The following is a 20,577-nucleotide window of genomic DNA, read 5'->3' on the forward strand; positions in this document are numbered from 1 at the left end:
CTTGTGGAATAAGATTAATCTTATAGTGATTCTTTCTAACACTCCTACTGTATTCCTTGGCTCCATAATCCTTTTCAATGCCTTAATGGCTCAGATATCCTGATAGGTCAAGGCTCCATCCATTTTAATTGAAAACATAATGGCTAAAACATTAGCTATAAACATAAACATAATGACCATAACATAAATACTTACATTGGCAGTTAGATTTGGAGCTTGTGCATGTGTATCAAGGAGAACTTCATGTATATGAACTGTGGGCTCTAATACCAACTGTAATGCCCCAACTATTTCTAAGACCTCGGACCATTAAAACTACTAAACATAGCTACTATTTTGAATACATATTTAAGAAATAACATAACTTTATTTAAAACCCAAAATATTGTGCCAAATACAAAATACGGTATGGGTACCCATTGTTTAGTACATAAAACATAAAAACATAACTCTAATATATTGTTCAAAAAAATGAAGTGCGAAAATACATAAAAACATAAATCAAAAGACTTAAAAACAATGTCATCATCGTTCTTTCAGCAGTCCATTCAATCCATTCATGCTCAACACACATGCCAAGCTGCCACGAATCCTTCCCGCCTTCCATGCTCATTTTCCTGCACCATCTAAAAAGAAAGAAATGAGCCTAATGCCCAGCAAGGAAAATCTACTAAAACATATATGTCATAAATCATAAACATAAGACTGTATCATAAAGCATATACTATAAAACATATGACGTAAAAACATATATCATAAAGGACTACAATATTAATGGCCATTAACTCATTAACGTGGTATGTGATAAAACCATCTAGGTCCTCAGTCTACTAATCAAGGTAGGTTAAATCACAACTATAGTATATGATAACCCATCTAGGTCCTCTGTCTACTAATCGAGGTAGGGTAAATCATAACTCTAAACCACGAAAATGATAAAAATTCTTGGGGCTTCCTATCTAAGAAAGTCATATGCCCAAGCGACTACGAAATATATAACACATATCATATCATGGAAAAAAACATATCATAAAATAAACATATATAATCTAACCTATTTTCCTTACCAAAAACTAGAATATGCAGACAAGAACAGGATTGGAAAACTCCAAAAATCGGCAGTACAAACCATGAGTTTCTAAAGAAAAGGGATGAAAAAGAGAACTAAACCATCAAAGAAGAAACTTCCCGAAAAGAACCTTAAGTTTCAAGAAACTTAAACACCTAATCAAGAATCATAAAAATAAGTTAGGATCTGAAAGAAAACAAAAGAAAACTAAAGAACTATGAAGAACTAAACTTAAGGATAAGAATACCTTGGATGAACTATGACTTTGATCTACACCTCGATACTGAAATAACACTCTATCTTACTTCACAAGTGTTTAGAAAAACTTATATTGGAAAAGCTTTTAACCAAAAACCCAAGTGTTTCTCTCTATAGTAATCTTAGCAGCTTTGAGGCTCTAAACAATGCTTGAATTATGAGTGAAATGGCTAAGTACTAAGTCCTATTTATAGATTTCAGGGAGTGAAAATAACCCCTTTTTAAAATGAATAAATAAATTAATATAAAATGAAAAATATTTGAATTTTCGTTCAATAAATGCCAAGAAATCGATCAAAATCATTCAAGCGCAAGTCCAAGTGGTTAAGGCTGTTTTAAAATTTTAAATCCTCAAGTAATTCAAAAAATGTCTCCCAGGGACGATATATCGCCTACCATGGGCGATATATCGCCTGAACCCTTACCCTGAGCCTTTGTGCTTTCATTCGTGTGAAGTCGACGTATTTTTTCGTATCACCCGTCGGCGATATATCGGCCCCTATAGCTGTGATATATCAGCATACGTTGATATATCAAACACGTATTTGCACTTTTCAGCATATTTTGAATTGATTAATGATCTATCAAATCATACGCAAGTATACGTAGTTGTATCAAGTAATAAAGTCTGTAAGAACAGAGATCGTCCCATAGAGACTATTAACCAATTACCGATAATTGATTTTCAAATTCTATTTGGTGAATTAAAATTTAGATGAATAATTAAAAATTTAAATGAATACTCTAAACTATGAACAAAACTTAAAGAACTGTAAGCAAAAATAATGAATCAACTAATTAAAATCAATAATAAAAAGCCTAGGAATTAATTTCATCAACTTTTCATTCTATTAATTTTACTAATCAATTATAAATCTCTTCTTCTTATCCTAATAGCAGGTTAACATAATCGATTCCTATTCCTTTTCAAGATATAAGATCTCAGTCTATATGCAGGTTTTCTACATTTCTGTGATAAACTTAAACATATAGGAGGCATTAAGCATGTAAACCTAATTACTACACAAGCCATACAGGTACTTTCATCCAATATGCAACCTATGTCTATACAATGATAGCATATTCAATTCTCATCTTTCGAATTTTGAATCAAAACCATTAAATCAAGTAAATAGTGATCAAGTATTTACTAGCATTAAATAAACATCAAATAGATTAGAATAAAGAAGAAGTATCAATAGAACATCATAATAAAAGTAAATTGAAATTCAAGTGACTAAATTAATCCCTAGATAAAAGATTTAGTTCATAGCTAACATAATGAAAATAAACTTCAAATAATTATTCATAGAAAATAACCTAAAGAATTCAGATGAAGAGAAAAATCTAATTACAGCAGCCTTTTCTAAATCTAGGTTTTTTTAAAACTAAAATTGCCTCTCAAATTCATAGAATAATGTCCTTTAAATAGTTTTCCAAGGCTCCCAAGTGAAAGACCACTTTTTCCTTCAAAAAGTGGCTAAAAATCTGAAAATCGCGTGATAGCGGTGTAGCGCTAGGTTTTGGGCGCTGTAGCGCTATTGACAGAGTCGAATTGCCTCAAAATTTGGTGCACTAGCGCTAGTATTGTAGCATTATAGCGCTACTCCTCTATTCCTGATAGCGTTGTAGCGCTCGTTTTGTAGCGCTACTTACAGATTCAGCACTTCAAATTTTCCCTTTTCTAGCGCTGTAGCGCTACTTTGTTAGCGATGTAGCACTACTTACAGATTCATTACTCGGACATCTTTGTCCTGAAAGACGCGATTTTCTCCAAAATAACTTCATTTTCTTCCACTTTCACTTCATTCCACTCTTTTCACCATCTTAGCATGAAAAACCTGAAACATGAACAAACGAGCATAATTTTGCAATAAAAAGCCCTAAACTCTAATGAAAACCTTTATAAAAACTAAACCCTAAACGAGCCTAAAACTCGTTTATCAATAAAAAATCTTTGACTGAGTAAAAATGTGATCCTAATCGCTGCTGGAAGGTTCTAGAGCTTCTAGATCTTTCTTTTAATTAAACTATTCATCAAAAAGACTTAATTCCTTAATAAACATGCTTGTGATAAGTGTCACGCTCTTAATAATTCTATCTAAACCTTAGGTTATAATAAATAATATTTCTAGGACTAGTAATATCAATCAAACCTTATGTTATAATTAATATTTCTAAACTATATGTTAAACTTATAAAATCCATAACTGTTGCTATGAGTTTCCAACTAAGTCCCGACTTGAAATAAAATCCACAGAAACTAACATACTACAGGTTACTACTAGCTACTACTACTATCTAGCTAAGAAAAATTCCGAGACACTATAGACACCCATCGGTCACTGTGACAATCAAAATATTATTTCCAGATCTGTAAGGCACGAGTGGTACAGATGCACCAATTACTGGGGGACACATCTGTAAAACATGGTGAATTTGAAAGGACGGGGATCACCCAAGTGGCCCCTAAGTAAATGAACCTATCTCCTAGGAAATAAACCAGGCTGTTTTGATTTGATTAGGGATAATGAGGCGAATCTCCTCCACGCAAGATTACCCAAGTGGCCCCTACAAAAATGAACCCGTCTCCTAGGAAACAAACCAGGATATTTGGATTTGAACTGGAAGAATGAGGCAATTCTCCACCATGCAAACACAGATGAAGACTTGGGGGGTAAATGTTATCCCTGTTTTCCCCTCGGACACATGGAATGACACAATGGGCCTGTGGGCTCTCCCAACGAGATCAAAGGCCCATCGTAAGCCCAATGAACGGGGAATAGGATAGCCCTAGCGGCCCAATCATCAATAAGCCCATCATTGTTCAATGGGCGCCACCATAATGAGGGAACTGGGACCAAGATGCAGGCCCAACTCATCTTCCCGGTCCCAACCCATTTGTATCCTCCAGGATGCGGGTAGAGGTGGCAGGCTCGACAGTCTGGGAGTACAACCTTATCAAGAATGAATCTGAGCCCTAGTAAATGAACCAAGGTCCCGGTGAATGGACCGAGACGTTAGTAAAGGAAACTAGACCAGACGTCCGGAGAGGGCAAGATTGACCTTCCCTGATGCTGACACGTTCCAAGAAACATGGAAGTTGGTCTCCTCAACTAACTTGCAAAAGAGGTTACATACGGAATGTATGTTGCTATTAGGAAACAGTACTGCCACTACTCTGATAGATCCTATCCCCAGGATCCCCTTAGAAGCCCACGTGGACTAGTCTGAGGTTATGCACTATTGATAGATGTACGGCTTGGCCACGCCCAAGCTGGCCCAATGGACCCTGATTAATATGTATTATTTAGCAATATCCTTTGTATTAAGCCTCCATTAGCAAGCAAACCATGATTACATCCCTATTGTGCCCAGATTAGTTCGGCCCATGCCCATCGCACCTAAACTGCCTATAAATAGGACCAGTTATGCACTGTAGCAGGGATCCCAGATTTTCTTTTGTAAGCAATTACTCTGCTCTAACTTGCAGAAAACTCCATTGTGAAAAGCTCTCTAAGCTCCAATAAAACTGACTCGTTGATGAAGGCTCGTTGACGCCCCAACCACATAAAAATCGTACTTTCATATTTTAAATCCTTTCTTTTTAGATCTCTTACCTTTCATAATTCTTGTCTTCGGAAAACTTGGTAAACATCTGTGTATATAAATAACATGTGGAGTAATGGCATATATAGGGAAAAAACATAGTGAATTTCAAGTTTTGTTGGTTTAAGCGTGTGTCTTGAGAGCCAGAGAAAACTCTACTTCCTCTCTACTCATATATTATCTTTTATCCCAAAGTTTTGATCTCATTCTTCACAACATGTAGTGTAAAATAAACTTCTCATTTGAAAAAAAAAAAAAAAAAACCCCTCTTGTTGACCATATATTTTTGTTAAGTAGACCATATATTATTGATTAAATCTGTAATATTGAAGTGTTCATTTAGGTTTTCATGATCTGTTTAGACTATACCAATAAGGTTTCAAATCATGTCTTCCAACATGTATAGTGTAGTTTCCTATGTTTTCGTTGAGTTGGTATCAGAAATATTACAAAATGATGGGCAGGCATGCCTTGTTGATGACCATTGACCTCTATCAATTAATGATCTTATCAATAACCGATAGTGAACATTCTTTTCAATATTTTTCTAGAACAAGTTGAGGGTTTGGTTAAGTTATATATATGTTATTAGAATGTGTTTTTCAAATGAATCATACTTGTTTGTCGAACTTGTATAAATTGAACATGTAGGAAGCCAATACTTTTCTTGGCCCCGTGTATTATGGTCTATGTACTACTTTATGGTACAAGTATTATATATTCACTTCATTGTTTCATAGTTTAAATATGGATAAATTTGATTATTTGTTTTATCTTGCTAGATATTGTCCCTTCAATCTAGTGGATACATTTTTTTTCTTTTCCATCAATTATGTTATGATTGGATTTATCTATATATATTAGTGGAAAACTGTAATGCCCCAAATTTCCTAATAAGGTTTAGGACCTTGATTAGGAGGCCGGGAGGGCCATAATTGCTTTATTATGCTATTTAATGATATTATGCATGTTTAGGTGTATTAAATATGCATGTGAACCCATTTGTGATTAATTGGGTGATTTTCATATTTTGGCCATTCCGGGCATTTTTGGCATATATGTGAAATGGGCGTGGTGCTTTGTTATTATCTGGTTATGCCAGGGTTACCCAGCACAAGACGATCCTAGGAGGTAAGCTAGTGGGAAAGTCACAACGGGATTTAAGCTTGACTTGGAGTAAGTCAAGGGGTATTTATAGCATTACCGGGTTATTGGGTAATGGGAATTAACATTTGGTGATAAATTGGGAGTTAGTAAGACCAGGGCGAAATTCTGGAAGTTTTGACTATAATGTCCCCGGGGGTGTTTTCGGGACCCTGAGCATTAGGTTTTATTGGAAGCTACTTAAGCTTGAAGTAACCTTTTAAGAAAATAAAAAGAACGATCTGTACGTTCTCTCTCCCTAAAGTTCCCTTTTCGTTCCCGATCGCATTTTCGAAGGTATCTTGAGTTCTAGGACTCGGAATCAAGCGAGGATCGAGGCATAGCAATCCTAAGGAGAATTAGAAGCTTATTAGCCGGAGGATTTAGTTGGAAACAACTCAATCGGAGGTAATTCAAGTTTAAGTTTTAAGTTTTTAAAAGTCTTTAAGCTTGAATTGGACTTTGTGAATCGTTGAGTTTTTAGGTTGTTTGAACCTCGGGTTTTGGTGGTTTTGGACCATTGGGGAGTTTGGGAACTTTGATTTAATGATTTGGGAATGTTTAGACATGTTTTTGGGAGATTTTAAAAGGTTAAAACGAAGGAAAAATGGCTGCCCCGAAGTTGGGCCGCGGCCCTGTTCTTGGGCGCCGCGGCCCTTGCTCGAAGAAGCAGGTGTCAGAATTTGGCCTTGCTGGGCGCCGCGGCCCTTGCCTCAGAGAACCCTGGGGGCCGCGGCCCAAGGTGCTAGGGCCGCAGCCCTTGCCCTGTTTTCACCCCGTTTGCTCGTTTTGACCCCGAAAACATGGTTTTGGGCCTCGGGATCATTCCTACTACCCGGATTAGTGAGGATTGATGTCTTGGAGGCTAAGTGTTAGTTCAAGGGTTGGTTTTAGAACTTGAACTCATTGGATCACCATTTGTGGTTGTGACTAGGTTTACACTAGAGGCTTGGATCAGGATCGTGCTTATGGCTCATTTGTTGGTAACCTGTGCTTGGACCAAAGGTAAGAAAACTGCACCCCATATGTGACATGCATGGTTATGATTGATGCATGTTTAATGTTTAAATGTAAACATTGATAGCATAATGAATGCTTGGCAATCTTGCCCATTTGCATATGATTATTGTCAAGGCATGCTGGATGATTAAATGTGATGCATGTGATGCACAAGAAACATGTGATTAGGGCATGCCGTGAATGATGAATATGAGATTGGTCAGAGCTTGAGTCTCTGAGTTTGTGCATGATCATAATTATGCTAGCAACTGTTTAGTAAGCATGCTGAATGCCCTGTCCTTGGATAATTGGCATATGTTACACATTGATAGCATTGCTTACCTGTGCATGGTACTGACTAATTAGTCAGAATTGGCAAAGGTGTTAGTATCAACTGTGAAGTTGTGACTCATTAGTCAGGTTCGGCAGTGGTACTGGGCACTAGTCATGTTGTACTGACTCATTAGTCATAATGGTCTTAGCGTGTATCACGCAAGCCATCAAAGATGAGGTCTATTTGACTATCAGCATTGAATGACTCAAAGAGCATTAATGCCAGACCGACCCCGAGGGTCGATGAATGAAATAAGCGCTTGGAGGCTAGTGGCTTACTCAGCAGCCACTCTCCCATTTGAATTAGTGACATGCTTGTCAGTCACTCAGTATGGTTTACCAGAACCTGTTGAAGGCTAGAGGCTTACCCAACAGCTACCCTTCCATTTGAATTAGTGACTTGCATGGCAGTCACTCAGTATGGTTACCAGAACCTATTGAAGGCTAGAGGCTTACCCAACAGTCACCCTTCCATTTGAATTAGTGACTCGCTTGTCGGTCACTCAGCGTAGTTTATCAGAACCTCAAGTGTTGCGACACTCATTTGATGAATATCATAAGCGCTTGAAGGCTAGTGGCTAACCTAGCAGCCACTCTTCCATTTGGTTAGTGACTTGTTTGGTAGTCACTCATCTGATTAGGATTGACTTGATAGTCCTCCAAGCAGAAGGCCAGGATTTCTTATCCTGGATACCCCAGCATCTGTTTGAACTCATTTGCATGCTGAATAGAGCTATGATAGCTAGGCATGCCAGATATGATTCGATATCATGATATGACTGTTTATGAGCATATGAGTTTTCTTGTTGGGGTTCGGCTCACGGGTGCTTTGTGGTGCAGGTAAAGGAAAAAGGAAAGCTGGACCATCCTTGAGTTGGAGAGCTTAGGTGATGACGTGTACATATGCAGCTGCTCGACCAATACTTGGGCGAGGTTTGAAAGTGGAACTAGGTCTGAACCCTGTTTTGCCACTTAGAACGCCCTGTTGTAAACACTTTCTTGTGATAAACTCTGAAATTATATTTTTGGGATCCCAATGTATACAGTAAACGTTCTAGTGAAACGTTTTATCTTAACCAAAGTTTTTAACCCCTAAACTGCTAATCATACTTAGTCACACGTTTATGGCCAAACGACTCGATTAGCGAGTTTAGCACTGTTTGCAATGTGCACTGTAGCGGTCCCTGGAGTTGGGGCGTTACAAAAACTACCATGTCTTGAAAGTAAAACATTATTTGTGTACTGAAAACTATTAGCTAGATCTTTTATCTGTGATATTAGAATTTTATGGGATTTAATTAACCAATTTATGTATCGATTTTGTGATTTCTAATCTATTTATAGTATTGATTTGGTTTCAAATTTGATTGTTTCAGATTGATTAGCTTGGTGGATTGGTGGCTTTGAGTGTTTCAGATAGTTTGGCTTGGTGAATTTGAGGTATATTATTATAAATCATGTTGATTAAATCCCCACTAATCTAAAGATTAATGATGATCCATTATTTTGAGGCCTTTTGTTTGGTTAATTTTGTTGTATATTTAGTATATGATTCATACTTTTGACTTTGATGAATATCCGGTTTGGCAATTTATGTGTTCATTCCTTAGGCTTTGAGTTGTATGTATCGATGTTATGGAGTTGTGTTTTTGATCAGACGCTTTGAGTTGTTTTTCCTTGTTCTAATACGTTTGATGTATTGCATTGTCCTTAGTTGTTGAGTTGTGATTCATTACTTTGATTCATTGTCTTTTTTTTGTCACTTTTGAGTCTATGATAGTCTCTTAGTTTCTTATTGTTGTTCTTGAAATGGTTGTTTCTTTAGGAATAGTCTTGTATTTGCATTTAGAATTCTTATTGAATCCTTAGATCTTACCTAGATGACAGTTGTTGATAATAAAGTTCTTATTATTGAGAATAATGATGAGGCTTCTGTTTGGACTAAGACATGAAGAAATTTTGGTTGAACTTATGGAAGAAGAAGTTTTAAAGGGAAATAAGAATACCACAACCTTTACAAAGCAATCATGGAAATATATAAAAGAAGAGCTTTGTGCACGAGCAAAAAAAAATTCTAGTGATATGCAACTAAGGAACAAATACAATCAGTTAAAGCAAAAGCATAAGGATTTTACGTCTTTACTGAAAGAGACTAGTATGGGATACAATGGAGTGACTGGAGAAGTTAGTGCGACCGGTGAAGTTTTGGATAAACTTATTAGGGTAAATATTATTTAAAATTTGTTTTATGCTTGTTTTATTTTAATAGGCATTGGTGTATTTTATCAATATAATTTCATTTCATGTAGGTTAACAAGTCTGCTAAAAGATTTAGAAAGAAATGTTGTAAGTTTTATGAGAAATTATGCACTATCTTTAGTGATACCACTACAACTGGTTCCAATGCTCATCCTTCAACTAAAGTCCTTCTAATGATGGAGAGAATAAAGATGATGATGCAACGTTGATAAGTCCTTCTAATAGGAATGAAGAAAGTAGTTTTGATGAGGATGGTAGCAAAAGAAGAGGTAAATCAACAGCCACTTCGAACTCTCGATCAGTAAAAAGAGTAAAGTTCTCATCAGCTTTGGAAGATGCACTGGCAACATATAATGAAACTTCAAAGCAAAAGACTGAATTGATAGAGAGATCAATGGAAACATGTGCATCACATTACTTATTGGATGAGAGTGTTGAAGCTCTTAAACAAATTTACGCAATTAATGGAGAAGTATACGTAAAAGCTATTGAGAAGTTTGAGAACGAGGTGTCCAGAACACTGTTTGTAAATATGCCAGAGCATAGAAGAATAGATTGGTTGTTGAGTTTGAAGAAAAAAATTTAGACTTTGTTTAGCTATGAACAAGATGACTTTGTTTAGCTATTAACTTTAGTTTTGTTTAGCTATTGACTGAATGAGTTGTTAAGTTATTGACTGGATGACTTGTTTTGCTTATTTTTTTTATGGTTTGACTTTGACTTTGAGTATTTATATATTTTTATGTATTGAATGTAAAATTAAAAGTTTTTTCTACTATCAGGATAAAATATCTTTAAACGTTGCTCGGTTCAACAAGGATAATTTACTGGACGATTCAGATGATGAGTTTGGAGAGATTTTGCTCTATTTTGCTTGCGAGTAATATAATCAATTATATATATCTAATCAACCTTGTAGAAATTCAGTTCTTTCAGGCCATGAATACGTTATGGAAGTGTTGCACGACCATTGGAGTAGGTGTTATGATTTGTTCAGAATGAACAAAGATGTCTTAAAACTATTTTGTGGTGTTCTAAAGAAAAAAAAATTATTGAAAAACTCATGATATATGTCTGTTGAAGAAGAAGTGGCTATGTTCTTATTTGTGATTGACCATAATGAACGACATCGTGTGGTTGCTGAATGATTTCAACACTCCACCTTAACCACATCACATTATTTTAGGAAGGTTTTGAAGGCAATATGTCATCTATCCTTACTCCACCTTCAGTTGATGTAACTTCTCCACAAATTCGATTCGATCCAAGATACTATCCATTTTTTAAGGTACAAAAATTTGAATTTTTTTTCCTTTCTTTCAATATTCAATAAAAAATATCCAATCATTTATTTTGTATTGTAGAATTGTGTTGGGGTTATAGATGGGACTCATATTTATGCGCATGGTCAGAAAGTGGATACAACTCATAAGGTTATGTGTGTATGTTCATTTGACATGAAGTTCACATACGTTGTCCCTGGATGGAAAGGATCAGCAAATGATGCACGTATTCTTTTAGAATGTGCCACAAACCCAGATTATGAATTTCCAATGTCGCCCCAAGGTAAGTCTTTATCAAACTTATTATGTGGATTGACATTATTTTATATTAAATATCTATATGTAAAAGCTAACATGAATTATCGTTGGATCAGGAAAATATTATCTTGTTGATTATGGCTATACAAACATGCTTGGTTTTCTTTCGCCATATCGAGGGGAAAATTATCATTTGGGCCAGTACACAAATCTTAAACTCATAAGAAAAAAGGAGCTTTTCTATTATCGACAGTCTTTCTTGAGAAATGTCATTGAGCGATGTTTCAGCGTATTGTAGGCTCGCTTTCCAATCCTAAAGAAAATGCCTTCATATGATCTAAGAATACAAAAGTACATTGTCATTGCTTATTATGGGATTCGCAATTTTATAAGGATAAATGCAGATGCATGTGTTTATCTTGATGGAGGTGAAGGAAATTATAAAGTACAGGCCACTACTGTAATGCCCTAAACTCCAGGGACCGTTACGATGTGCATTTTAAACAGTGCTAAACTCGCTAATCGAGTCCTTTGGCCGTAATCGTGTAACTAAGTATGTTAGCGGTTTAGGATTAAAAATTTTGGTTAAGATATAACGTTTCACTAAAACGTTTACTGTAAACATTGGGATGACAAAAATATAATTTAAAGGTTTATTACAAGAAAATATTTACAACCAGCCAATCTAAGCGGCAAAACAGGGTTTAACCCTAGTTCCTCTTTCAACCCTCAGTCGTGGCGGTCGAGCAGCCGCATATGTACACATCATCACCTAAGCTCTCCAACTCAAGGATGACCCAACTTTATTTTGTCTTTACCTGCACCACATAGCACACGTGAGCCGAAGCCCAGCAAGAAAACTCAATATGCTCATGCACAGTAATAACATGTCATCAAATCATATCTGGCATGCCTAGCAAATATAGCTCTATCAAGCATGCAATTAAGTTCAGATAATGTTGGCGAATCTAGGATAAGAAATCCTGCCCTCCTGATTGGATGACTATCAAGTCAATTCTAATCAGATGAGTGATTTAACACTGGTGGTTCCATTAACCATATTGAGTGACTGACAAGCAAGTTACCACGGGGCTCAGCACCCACAGCCATGCAAATGATGATCATTATAATCATACAGAGCTTATATCCCTGAACAGATGAGTGAATATCACTTTGAGGTTACGTTAACCATGAAGGAGCTGATAGCCCTAATCAGATGAGTGATTTAACACTTGACGTTCTGGTAAACCATAATGAGTGACTGGCGAGGAAGTCACTGGCTTAAACAAATGAATGACTGATGGGTAAGTCACTAGCTTAAACATATGAGTGACTAATGGGTAAGCCACTAGCTTAAACAGATGAGTGACTAATGGGTAACTCACTAGCTTAAACAGATGAGTGACTGGTGGGTAATCACTACGGGGCTCGACACCCATAGCCATGTGACTAAATAGTCACGGGGGCTCGCTGGCCCTGGCTCTAAATGACTAGCCTTTGGCTAGACAAGCGTTTTTGGTTTTCATCGAACTTGAGGTCGATCCGGCATTAATGCTCATTTGAGTCATTCAATGCAGATGTCGATTAGATCTAATCTTTATCGGCTTGCGTTAAACACGCTAAGACCATTCTTGACTTATGAGTCAATACCATGTGACCAGTGCTCAGTACTACTGCCGAACCTAACTAATGAGTCACATCTTCATAGTTAATATTGCACCATTGCCAATTCTGACTAGTTAGTCAGTGCCACGCACAAGTAAGCAATGCTACCAGGCATATATCATTTGTTAAATATCCAAATGTAGGGCATTCAACATGCTTACTTAACAATTGCTAGCATAATTATGATCATGCACAAACACAGAGACTCAAGCTCTGATTAATCTCATATTCAACATTCATGGCATGCCCTAATCACATGTTTCTCGTGCATCACATGCATCATATTTAAACACTCGACATGCCTCAATAATAACCATGCATCTCACATATGGGGTGCAGTTTTCTTACCTTTGGTCCAAGCACAGGTTACAAAAAATGAGCCACAAGCACGATCCTGATTTCAAGCCTCTAGTGAAAACCTAGTCACAACCATAATATAAAACCTCATCAAAAATTCATTTTTTCCATAAATGGCATCGATCGTCGAGGCCCCCCTTAACAAGCGCCGCGGCCCTCAGGCCTATCAGAAACCTCCACTTGCTTCATCGAGCCTGGGCCGCGGTGCCCAAGAACAGGGTCGCAGCCCAACCACGAACCAGCAATTTTTCCCCGATTTTACCATTTTAAAACCTTCCAAAAACCTATCCAAACATCTCCAAACTCAAAAATCAAAGTTCCCAAACATCCACATGATCCAAAACCCATAAAAACCAAGCCTCAATTCAATCAAAAACTCATCAAAACACAAAATCCAATTCAAGCTTGAAAACTTAAAACTTGGATTACCTCCGATTAAGTTGTTTCCCAACTAAATCCTCTGGCTAATAAGCTTCTAATCTTCCCTAGGATTGCTATGCCTCGATCCTCACTTGAATTCGGGGCCTAGTACTCAAGTTCCCTTCGAAAATGTGATCGGGAGACAAAAGTGGAACTTAGAGGGAGAGAGAACTTATTGAACGTTCTTTTTATTTCTTAAAAGGTTACTTCAAGCTTAAGTAGCCTAAAACAAATCCTAATGCCCGGGGTCGCGAAAACGTCCCCGGGGACAAAATAGTCAAAACCTCCAAAATTTCCCCCTAATCTTACTAACTCCCAATTTATCATCAAATATTGATTTCCATTACCCAATAACCTAGTAATGTGCTAAATACCCCTTGACTCACTCCGAGTCAAGAATAAATCCCATTGTGACTATTCCACTAGCTTGTCTCCTAGGATCGTCTCGTGTTGAGTAACCTAGCATAACCAAATCATAATAAAGTACCACACACATATCACATATATGGCAAATATGCCCGAAATTGCCAAAATATGAAAATCACCCAATTAATCAGAAATGGGTTCATATGCATATTTAATACACCTAAACATGCATATTATCATTTAATAACATAATAAATCAATTATGGCCCTCCCGGGCTCCTATTCAATGTCCTAAACCTTATTAGGAAATTTGGAGCATTACAACCATCCCCTCCTTACAAAAATTTTGTCCTCGAAATTTATCTGAACTGCTCGGAATAAAAATTCCGCACAACTGATTCCAGTTTCCCAGGTCATTCCCTCGACCTCACTGTTTCTGCAACATACCTTAACCCAAGATAATATTTTGTTCCTCATAACCTTATTCTTTCTGTTTCATTTCTGAACTGGCTATTCCTTACAGGATAACTTAGCCTCAATCCCAGATTCTCATAACTCAACTCATGAGTTTCTTTTAACCCATGTCCTCAGCATGGAAATACATAATACACTGTATACAACTAACAATGCCAAAGATAAAGTCGATCCAAAGTCAACCTGACTGATCCTATTCAGGATTCAAACAGTCGAAATAATATAGGGCTCAACTTGCCCTTAACTCCTCACCCCTTTCCACGGTGATACTTTTAATGAAGATGCAATCTTTTACTTGGAACTCCATGTTCCTACTTTTCAATTCAATAAAACTCTTCCATTTACTCTAAGAAGTGAGCATCCAAGCTCTAACCTCTAATAATCTGAATGATCCCCTGAACCACCTCAGGATCCATATATAACACCTCACCCATCTCATTCCAATGAAGGGGTGATAAACATTCTCTATCATACCTCATCCCATAAGGTACCTTTCCAATACTGGATAACTCTCTCTCTCTCTGATTCACCATCAGTCTGAGGATAATGATCTATACTGAATTCCATCTATATATTCATCGCATTCCTTAACCCTTCCAAGCCTTGGAAGTAACAATAGAGTCTTCATCTGATAAGATAGACCTTGAATTTTCCCATGAAGGCGTACTACCTCTTCCACATAGAGATCTGAATACTGATCAGTTGTATTATTCGTCCTTGCTGATAAAAATGAACCCCCTTGGAATACTGCTCCATAATGACCCAATGCCAACTCATACTGACCCACTAACCTGGGAAATCCCACCGCGAAACCCATCGCGATGCTTTCTTATCTCCATTATAGAATACTCAAAGGCTACAATGGCCCCACTGATTTTTGATGCTCTGATTTGACCTGCTAGCAGGTTGAAAACTTTGCCATATGTTCCATTAATTCCCTCTCCATTCCAGGACATCAATATTAACCTTTGAAACTCTAGTACACTATCATGATGTATGAATGAAGAGAATAAAAGAATAGCATGAGATTCATCCAGAATCTCCCAATTAATCCCAGTGTCCATCGGATTCCAAATCTGATCCTTAAACCTCAATAAATTCATTCCTGACACTGCATAACTCCTAGCTAATCCAACTAAGACTTTCCACTCAATCTTTCCTATCCATGGTTCACTTATTCATTTTCCTTTTGATCCTCCCTGAAATGATAATCTCAAGCATAACACGAGCCACCCGCCCAACCAGAAGCTCTACTCTAGTTCTGGTCAGATCCTTTAACGAACATATTGCATAAGCAATCCTTTTCCCTGCCACTGAGGTGTCATAATGACCTACTAACTGATTCTGATCTACAAGAAGACTCAGAACTCTTTCCCAAGGCACATATAATATCCTGCCCATCCAAGGAAACTCCTGCCTACCGAGGCGTTCTTTGACCTTGGCAAATCTCCACAAAAAATACATCGCAATACCATCGTCCAAGACGATCACAAATCCCATTCAAATAATCATTTGAATACTCTGTCCATCTAATTCATCAAGACAACTCAATGTTAATTACCCTCTCAAATCATAACTCAGCACTCCCAGTGCCCTTACTTGATACAAACAATCTTCTGTTTAACCTTCTCCCTGATCTCTAACTGGTACTAACCAGATCTAAAATCCACCGTAGAGAATACCATCTTACTCAATAACTGAACCCCTTGGGTTTTACAACTTTGCTGAATCCGTTCAAAAAGAATGCCCTAATTTGATTCCATTCCTGGCACTAATCCAATCACCGTTCTATCCTTTCACATAAAGGAAACCTTGGCAAGTCCCCTGGAAGTACATCCAGAAACTCACAGACTAATCCAGTATGTCCTAATCCCACTAGCACAATCTAAGTGGTATCCACCACACTAGCTAAGAGTTTTATGCACCCCCCTGCAATAAAACTCTAGCTCTCAATACAAATGTCATAAGCATACAAAATCCATGCACACTGCCAACTGTCACAAGGCTTTCCACTCTCAAGCCTAAGAGTTACTATCCTTTCCCTGCAATTTAGTATTGCCCCACAATTTCTTAACCAATCCATATCCCAGATCATACCAAAGCCAGTCATAACAAGCTTTATCAAAACCACTAATGAGACATTTTCATCATAATCCAACTCATCTCTTAAGTCACCAATACAATATTACTTTCCCATCACAACATAACCATGTGATCTGCATAACAACTCTATGCTTCTCTAGATGCAACAAGAAAAGAACAACATGGCACTAAGCTAGTCAGCACAATACCAAATCAGAACTAAAAAGCTGACCTGCCACCCCTGAGAAACTAGTCTCAGTCTCTAACTGCCTCGGAATAAACAGTCGAGCTGGAGTCGAGCTATCCATCCCCTTTTACTCATCCTTTCTTAGCCTTGGGAAATCTTTCTTGAAATGCCCAACCATGTCACATAATAAACATGCCTTTGCTCGGCATTCTCCCAAATGACGCCTCTTGCACCGAGTGCATACTGGATAAATTTTTCAACTTTCATTCTTGCTTGCTCCAATAAGTGGAGGTACCACTGCCTGAGCTCCATGCTCCCTAGCACTCTTCTTCTCATTTCTTTTGCTCTCAACAGCAAGAGCCTTCTCTACCACCTGAGCGTAGGTAAGGGTTTCATACACTGAGGCAACTCTAATGCCCTGAGCTAATTTTGGAATTCAACCCTTGAATAAACCTTTCCTTCCGAGGTACATCTGTGGATACCATGTCAAAAGCAAAATTGGCCAACCCATCAAATTTGTTAACATACTCAGTTACTAATGCCTTTCCCTGAACAAGATTCAGAAACTCATTCATCTTAGCAGTCTTGGCTGCATCACAGTAATACCTTCCATTGAACAGCTGCCTAAACTCCTTCCAGTCCATCACAGTTGTGTCCCGTGTCTGGGATACTACTTCCCACCATGTCTGGGCATCATCCCGCAATACATATGTAGCACAGATCACCCTATCGTGACCTACCAGCCCCATACTATCGAGAATGGAACTGATCATGCTCATCCATTGCTCAGCTCTGAATGGATCTAGGCCTCCCTCAAATACTGGAGGTCAATACTCCTGGAATCTTCCACAAAGAAATTCCCATTTGCTCTCAACCCTAGGCTGAGCCAAAGCTGGTGCCACTCCTGGCAAAACAAAGGAAGAGGTGTTTCCCAACAAGTTCCGCTGTTGCTTCAAACACCTAATATGTTCTTCTTGCATCTGCAATCTTAATTGCACATCTGAAAACATTTGCTGAAAATTCATAGGAGCAGATGAAGAACTAAAACCCTGGCTATAATTCCCAGCCTCTGTATAACCACCACCAGGCCTCATTATCTGCCTTGGATACAAACTTGCTGATTGAATCTACAGTCAATAACTTGACCCATTAAACATGATGAGCATATCAAGAGTTTTCCCCACGGGAAACAATCTTACCACACTACAATCACAAACCACTGCAGTGCTAAAAACATGCCCATGGCATTCATACCTAAATCATAATCCCTGCTCTTCCAACATTCACACCATGCCTCCAACTTCAACATGCAAATATCACAATTATATATGTTCATGGAGTAGGTAATCATATGATCACATTCATATATATATTCACGGAGCATGTAATCATATATTCAAGAGCCAGGCTCTATCATAATCTCATACTCCCTAATACAATGTCCAGGTAAAGCATTTATATTCTATTTAAGCAGTTAAGCACATAACTACAGAAATAGTTACCATTCCCTGAGTGAAGCTACCTTCAATGACGAGTGTATATGCCCAGCTTGTCTTCAGGAACCCATAAACCTTGGCTCGCTCTGATACCAAATTGTAACGCCCTAAACTCCAGGGACCGTTACAGTGCGCATTTTAAACAGTGCTAAACTCGCTAATCGATTCCTTTGGCCATAACCGTGTAACTAAGTATGATTATCGGTTTAGGATTAAAAATTTTGGTTAAGATATAAAATTTCACTAAAATGTTTACTCTATACATTGGGATCCCAAAAATATAATTTAAAGGTTTATTACAAGAAAATATTTACAACCAGCCGATCTAAGAGACAAGACAGGGTTTAACCCTAGTTCCTCTTTCATCCCTCAGTCGTGGCAGTCGAGCAGCCGCATATTTACACATCGTCATCTAAGCTCTCCAACTCAAGGATGGTCCAACTTTCTTTTTCCTTTACCTCCACCACATAGACTCGTGAGCCGAACCCATCAAGAAAACTCAATAAGCTCATGAACTGTAATAACATGTCATCAAATCATATGTGGCATGCCTAGCAAATATAGCTCTATCAAGCATGCAATTAAGTTCAGATAATGCTGGGGAATCTAGGATAAGAAATCCTGCCCTTCTGATTGGATGACTATCAAGTTAATCCTAATCAGATGAGTGATTTAACACTAGTGGTTCCATTAACCATAATGAGTGACTGACAAGCAAGTCACCACGGGGCTCAGCACCCACAACCATGCAAATGATGATCATTATAATCATACAGAGCTTATAGACCTAAATAGATGACTGAATATCACTTTGAGGTTACGTTAACCATGAAGGAGCTTATAACTGTAATCAGATGAGTGATTTAACACTTGAGGTTCTGGTAAACCATAATGAGTGACTGACGAGCAAGTCACTAGCTTAAACAAATGAGTAACTGATGGGTAAGTCACTGGCTTAAATAGATGAGTGACTGATGGGTAAGTCACTAGCTTAAATAGATGAGTGACTGATGGGTAATCACTACGGGGCTCGGCACCCATAGCCATGTGACTAAAGAGTCACCGGGGCTCGCTGGCCCTGACTCTAAATGACTAGCCTTTGACTAGACAAGCGCTTTTATTTTTCATCGAACTTGAGGTCGGTCCGTCATTAATGCTCATTTGAGTCATTCAATGCAGATGTCGATTAGATCTAATCTTTATCGGCTTGCGTTAAACACGCTAAGACCGTTCTTGACTTATGAGTCAATACCATGTGACCAGTGCTCCCTACTACTACCGAATCTGACTAATGAGTCATAGCTTCACAGTTAATACTAACACCATGGCCAATTCTGACTAGTTAGTTAGTGCCACGCACAAGTAAGGAATGCTACCAGGCATATATCATATGTCAAATATCCAAATGTAGGGCATTCAGCATGCTTACTTAACAATTGCTAGCATAATTATGATCATGCACAAACATAGAGACTCAAGCTCTGATTAATCTCATATTCAACATTCATGACATGCCCTAATCACATGTTTCTCGTGCATCACATGCATCATATTTAAACACTCGACATGCCTCAATAATAACCATGCATGTCACATATGGGGTGCAGTTTTCTTACCTTTGGTCCAAGCACAAGTTACCAAAAAACGAGCCACAAGCATGGTCCTGATTTCAAGCCTCTAGTGAAAACCTAGTCACAACCATAATATAAAACATCATCAAAATGAGTAATAAAAGCTTCCCGGTCCAAGACCTAGCCTCTAGGACATCGATTCCCACTAAACTGGATAGTAGGAACGATCCCGAGGCCTAAGGTTTGAGTTCCCATAATCAAAAATTCATTTTGGCCATAAATGACATCAAGCGTCGTGGCCCCCCTTGACAAGCACCGCGGCCCTCAGGCCTATCAAAAACCTCCACCTGCTTCATCGAGCCTAGGCCGCGGCGCCCAAGAACAGGGTCGCGGCCCAACCACGAACCAACAATTTTTCCTCGATTTTACCATTTTAAAACCTTCCAAAAACCTATCCAAACATCTCCAAACTCAAAAATCACAGTTCCCAAACATCCCCATGATCCAAAACCCATAAAACCCAAGCCTCAATTCAATCAAAACACAAAATCCAATTCAATCTTAAAAACTTAAAACTTAAAACTTGGATTACCTCTGATTAAGTTGTTTCCCAACTAAATCCTCCAGCTAATAAGCTTCTAATCTTCCCTAGGATTGATATGCCTTGATCCTCGCTTGAATCCGGGGCCTAGAACTCAAGTTCCCTTCGAAAATGTGATCGGGAGACGAAAGTGGAACTTAGAGGGAG

At 38.0% G+C, this 20,577-nt stretch overlaps 1 protein-coding gene across 1 annotated transcript; it reads left to right on the forward strand.

The window, feature by feature from the left end:
- The first annotated feature begins 9,334 nt into the window (after positions 1-9,334).
- Positions 9,335-10,554, forward strand: LOC133815205 (uncharacterized). The gene is made up of 4 exons (XM_062248066.1): positions 9,335-9,634; positions 9,721-9,728; positions 9,836-10,196; positions 10,453-10,554. Exons 1-4 carry the CDS (start codon positions 9,335-9,337, stop codon positions 10,552-10,554), a joined length of 771 nt encoding a protein of 256 aa, XP_062104050.1.
- The last annotated feature ends 10,023 nt before the right edge of the window (positions 10,555-20,577 follow it).

The sequence above is a fragment of the Humulus lupulus genome, chromosome 2, assembly GCF_963169125.1.
Source record: "Humulus lupulus chromosome 2, drHumLupu1.1, whole genome shotgun sequence".
Lineage (NCBI taxonomy): Eukaryota > Viridiplantae > Streptophyta > Magnoliopsida > Rosales > Cannabaceae > Humulus > Humulus lupulus.

Excerpts from the sequence above, each read along its gene's own strand:
- LOC133815205 (XM_062248066.1), top strand. The coding sequence starts at position 9,335 with ATGAGGCTTCTGTTTGGACTAAGACATGAAGAAATTTTGGTTGAACTT. Across the intron at positions 10,197-10,452 it reads AGGTGTCCAGAACACTGTTT|GATAAAATATCTTTAAACGT; the intron begins GTAAATATGCCA and ends TTCTACTATCAG.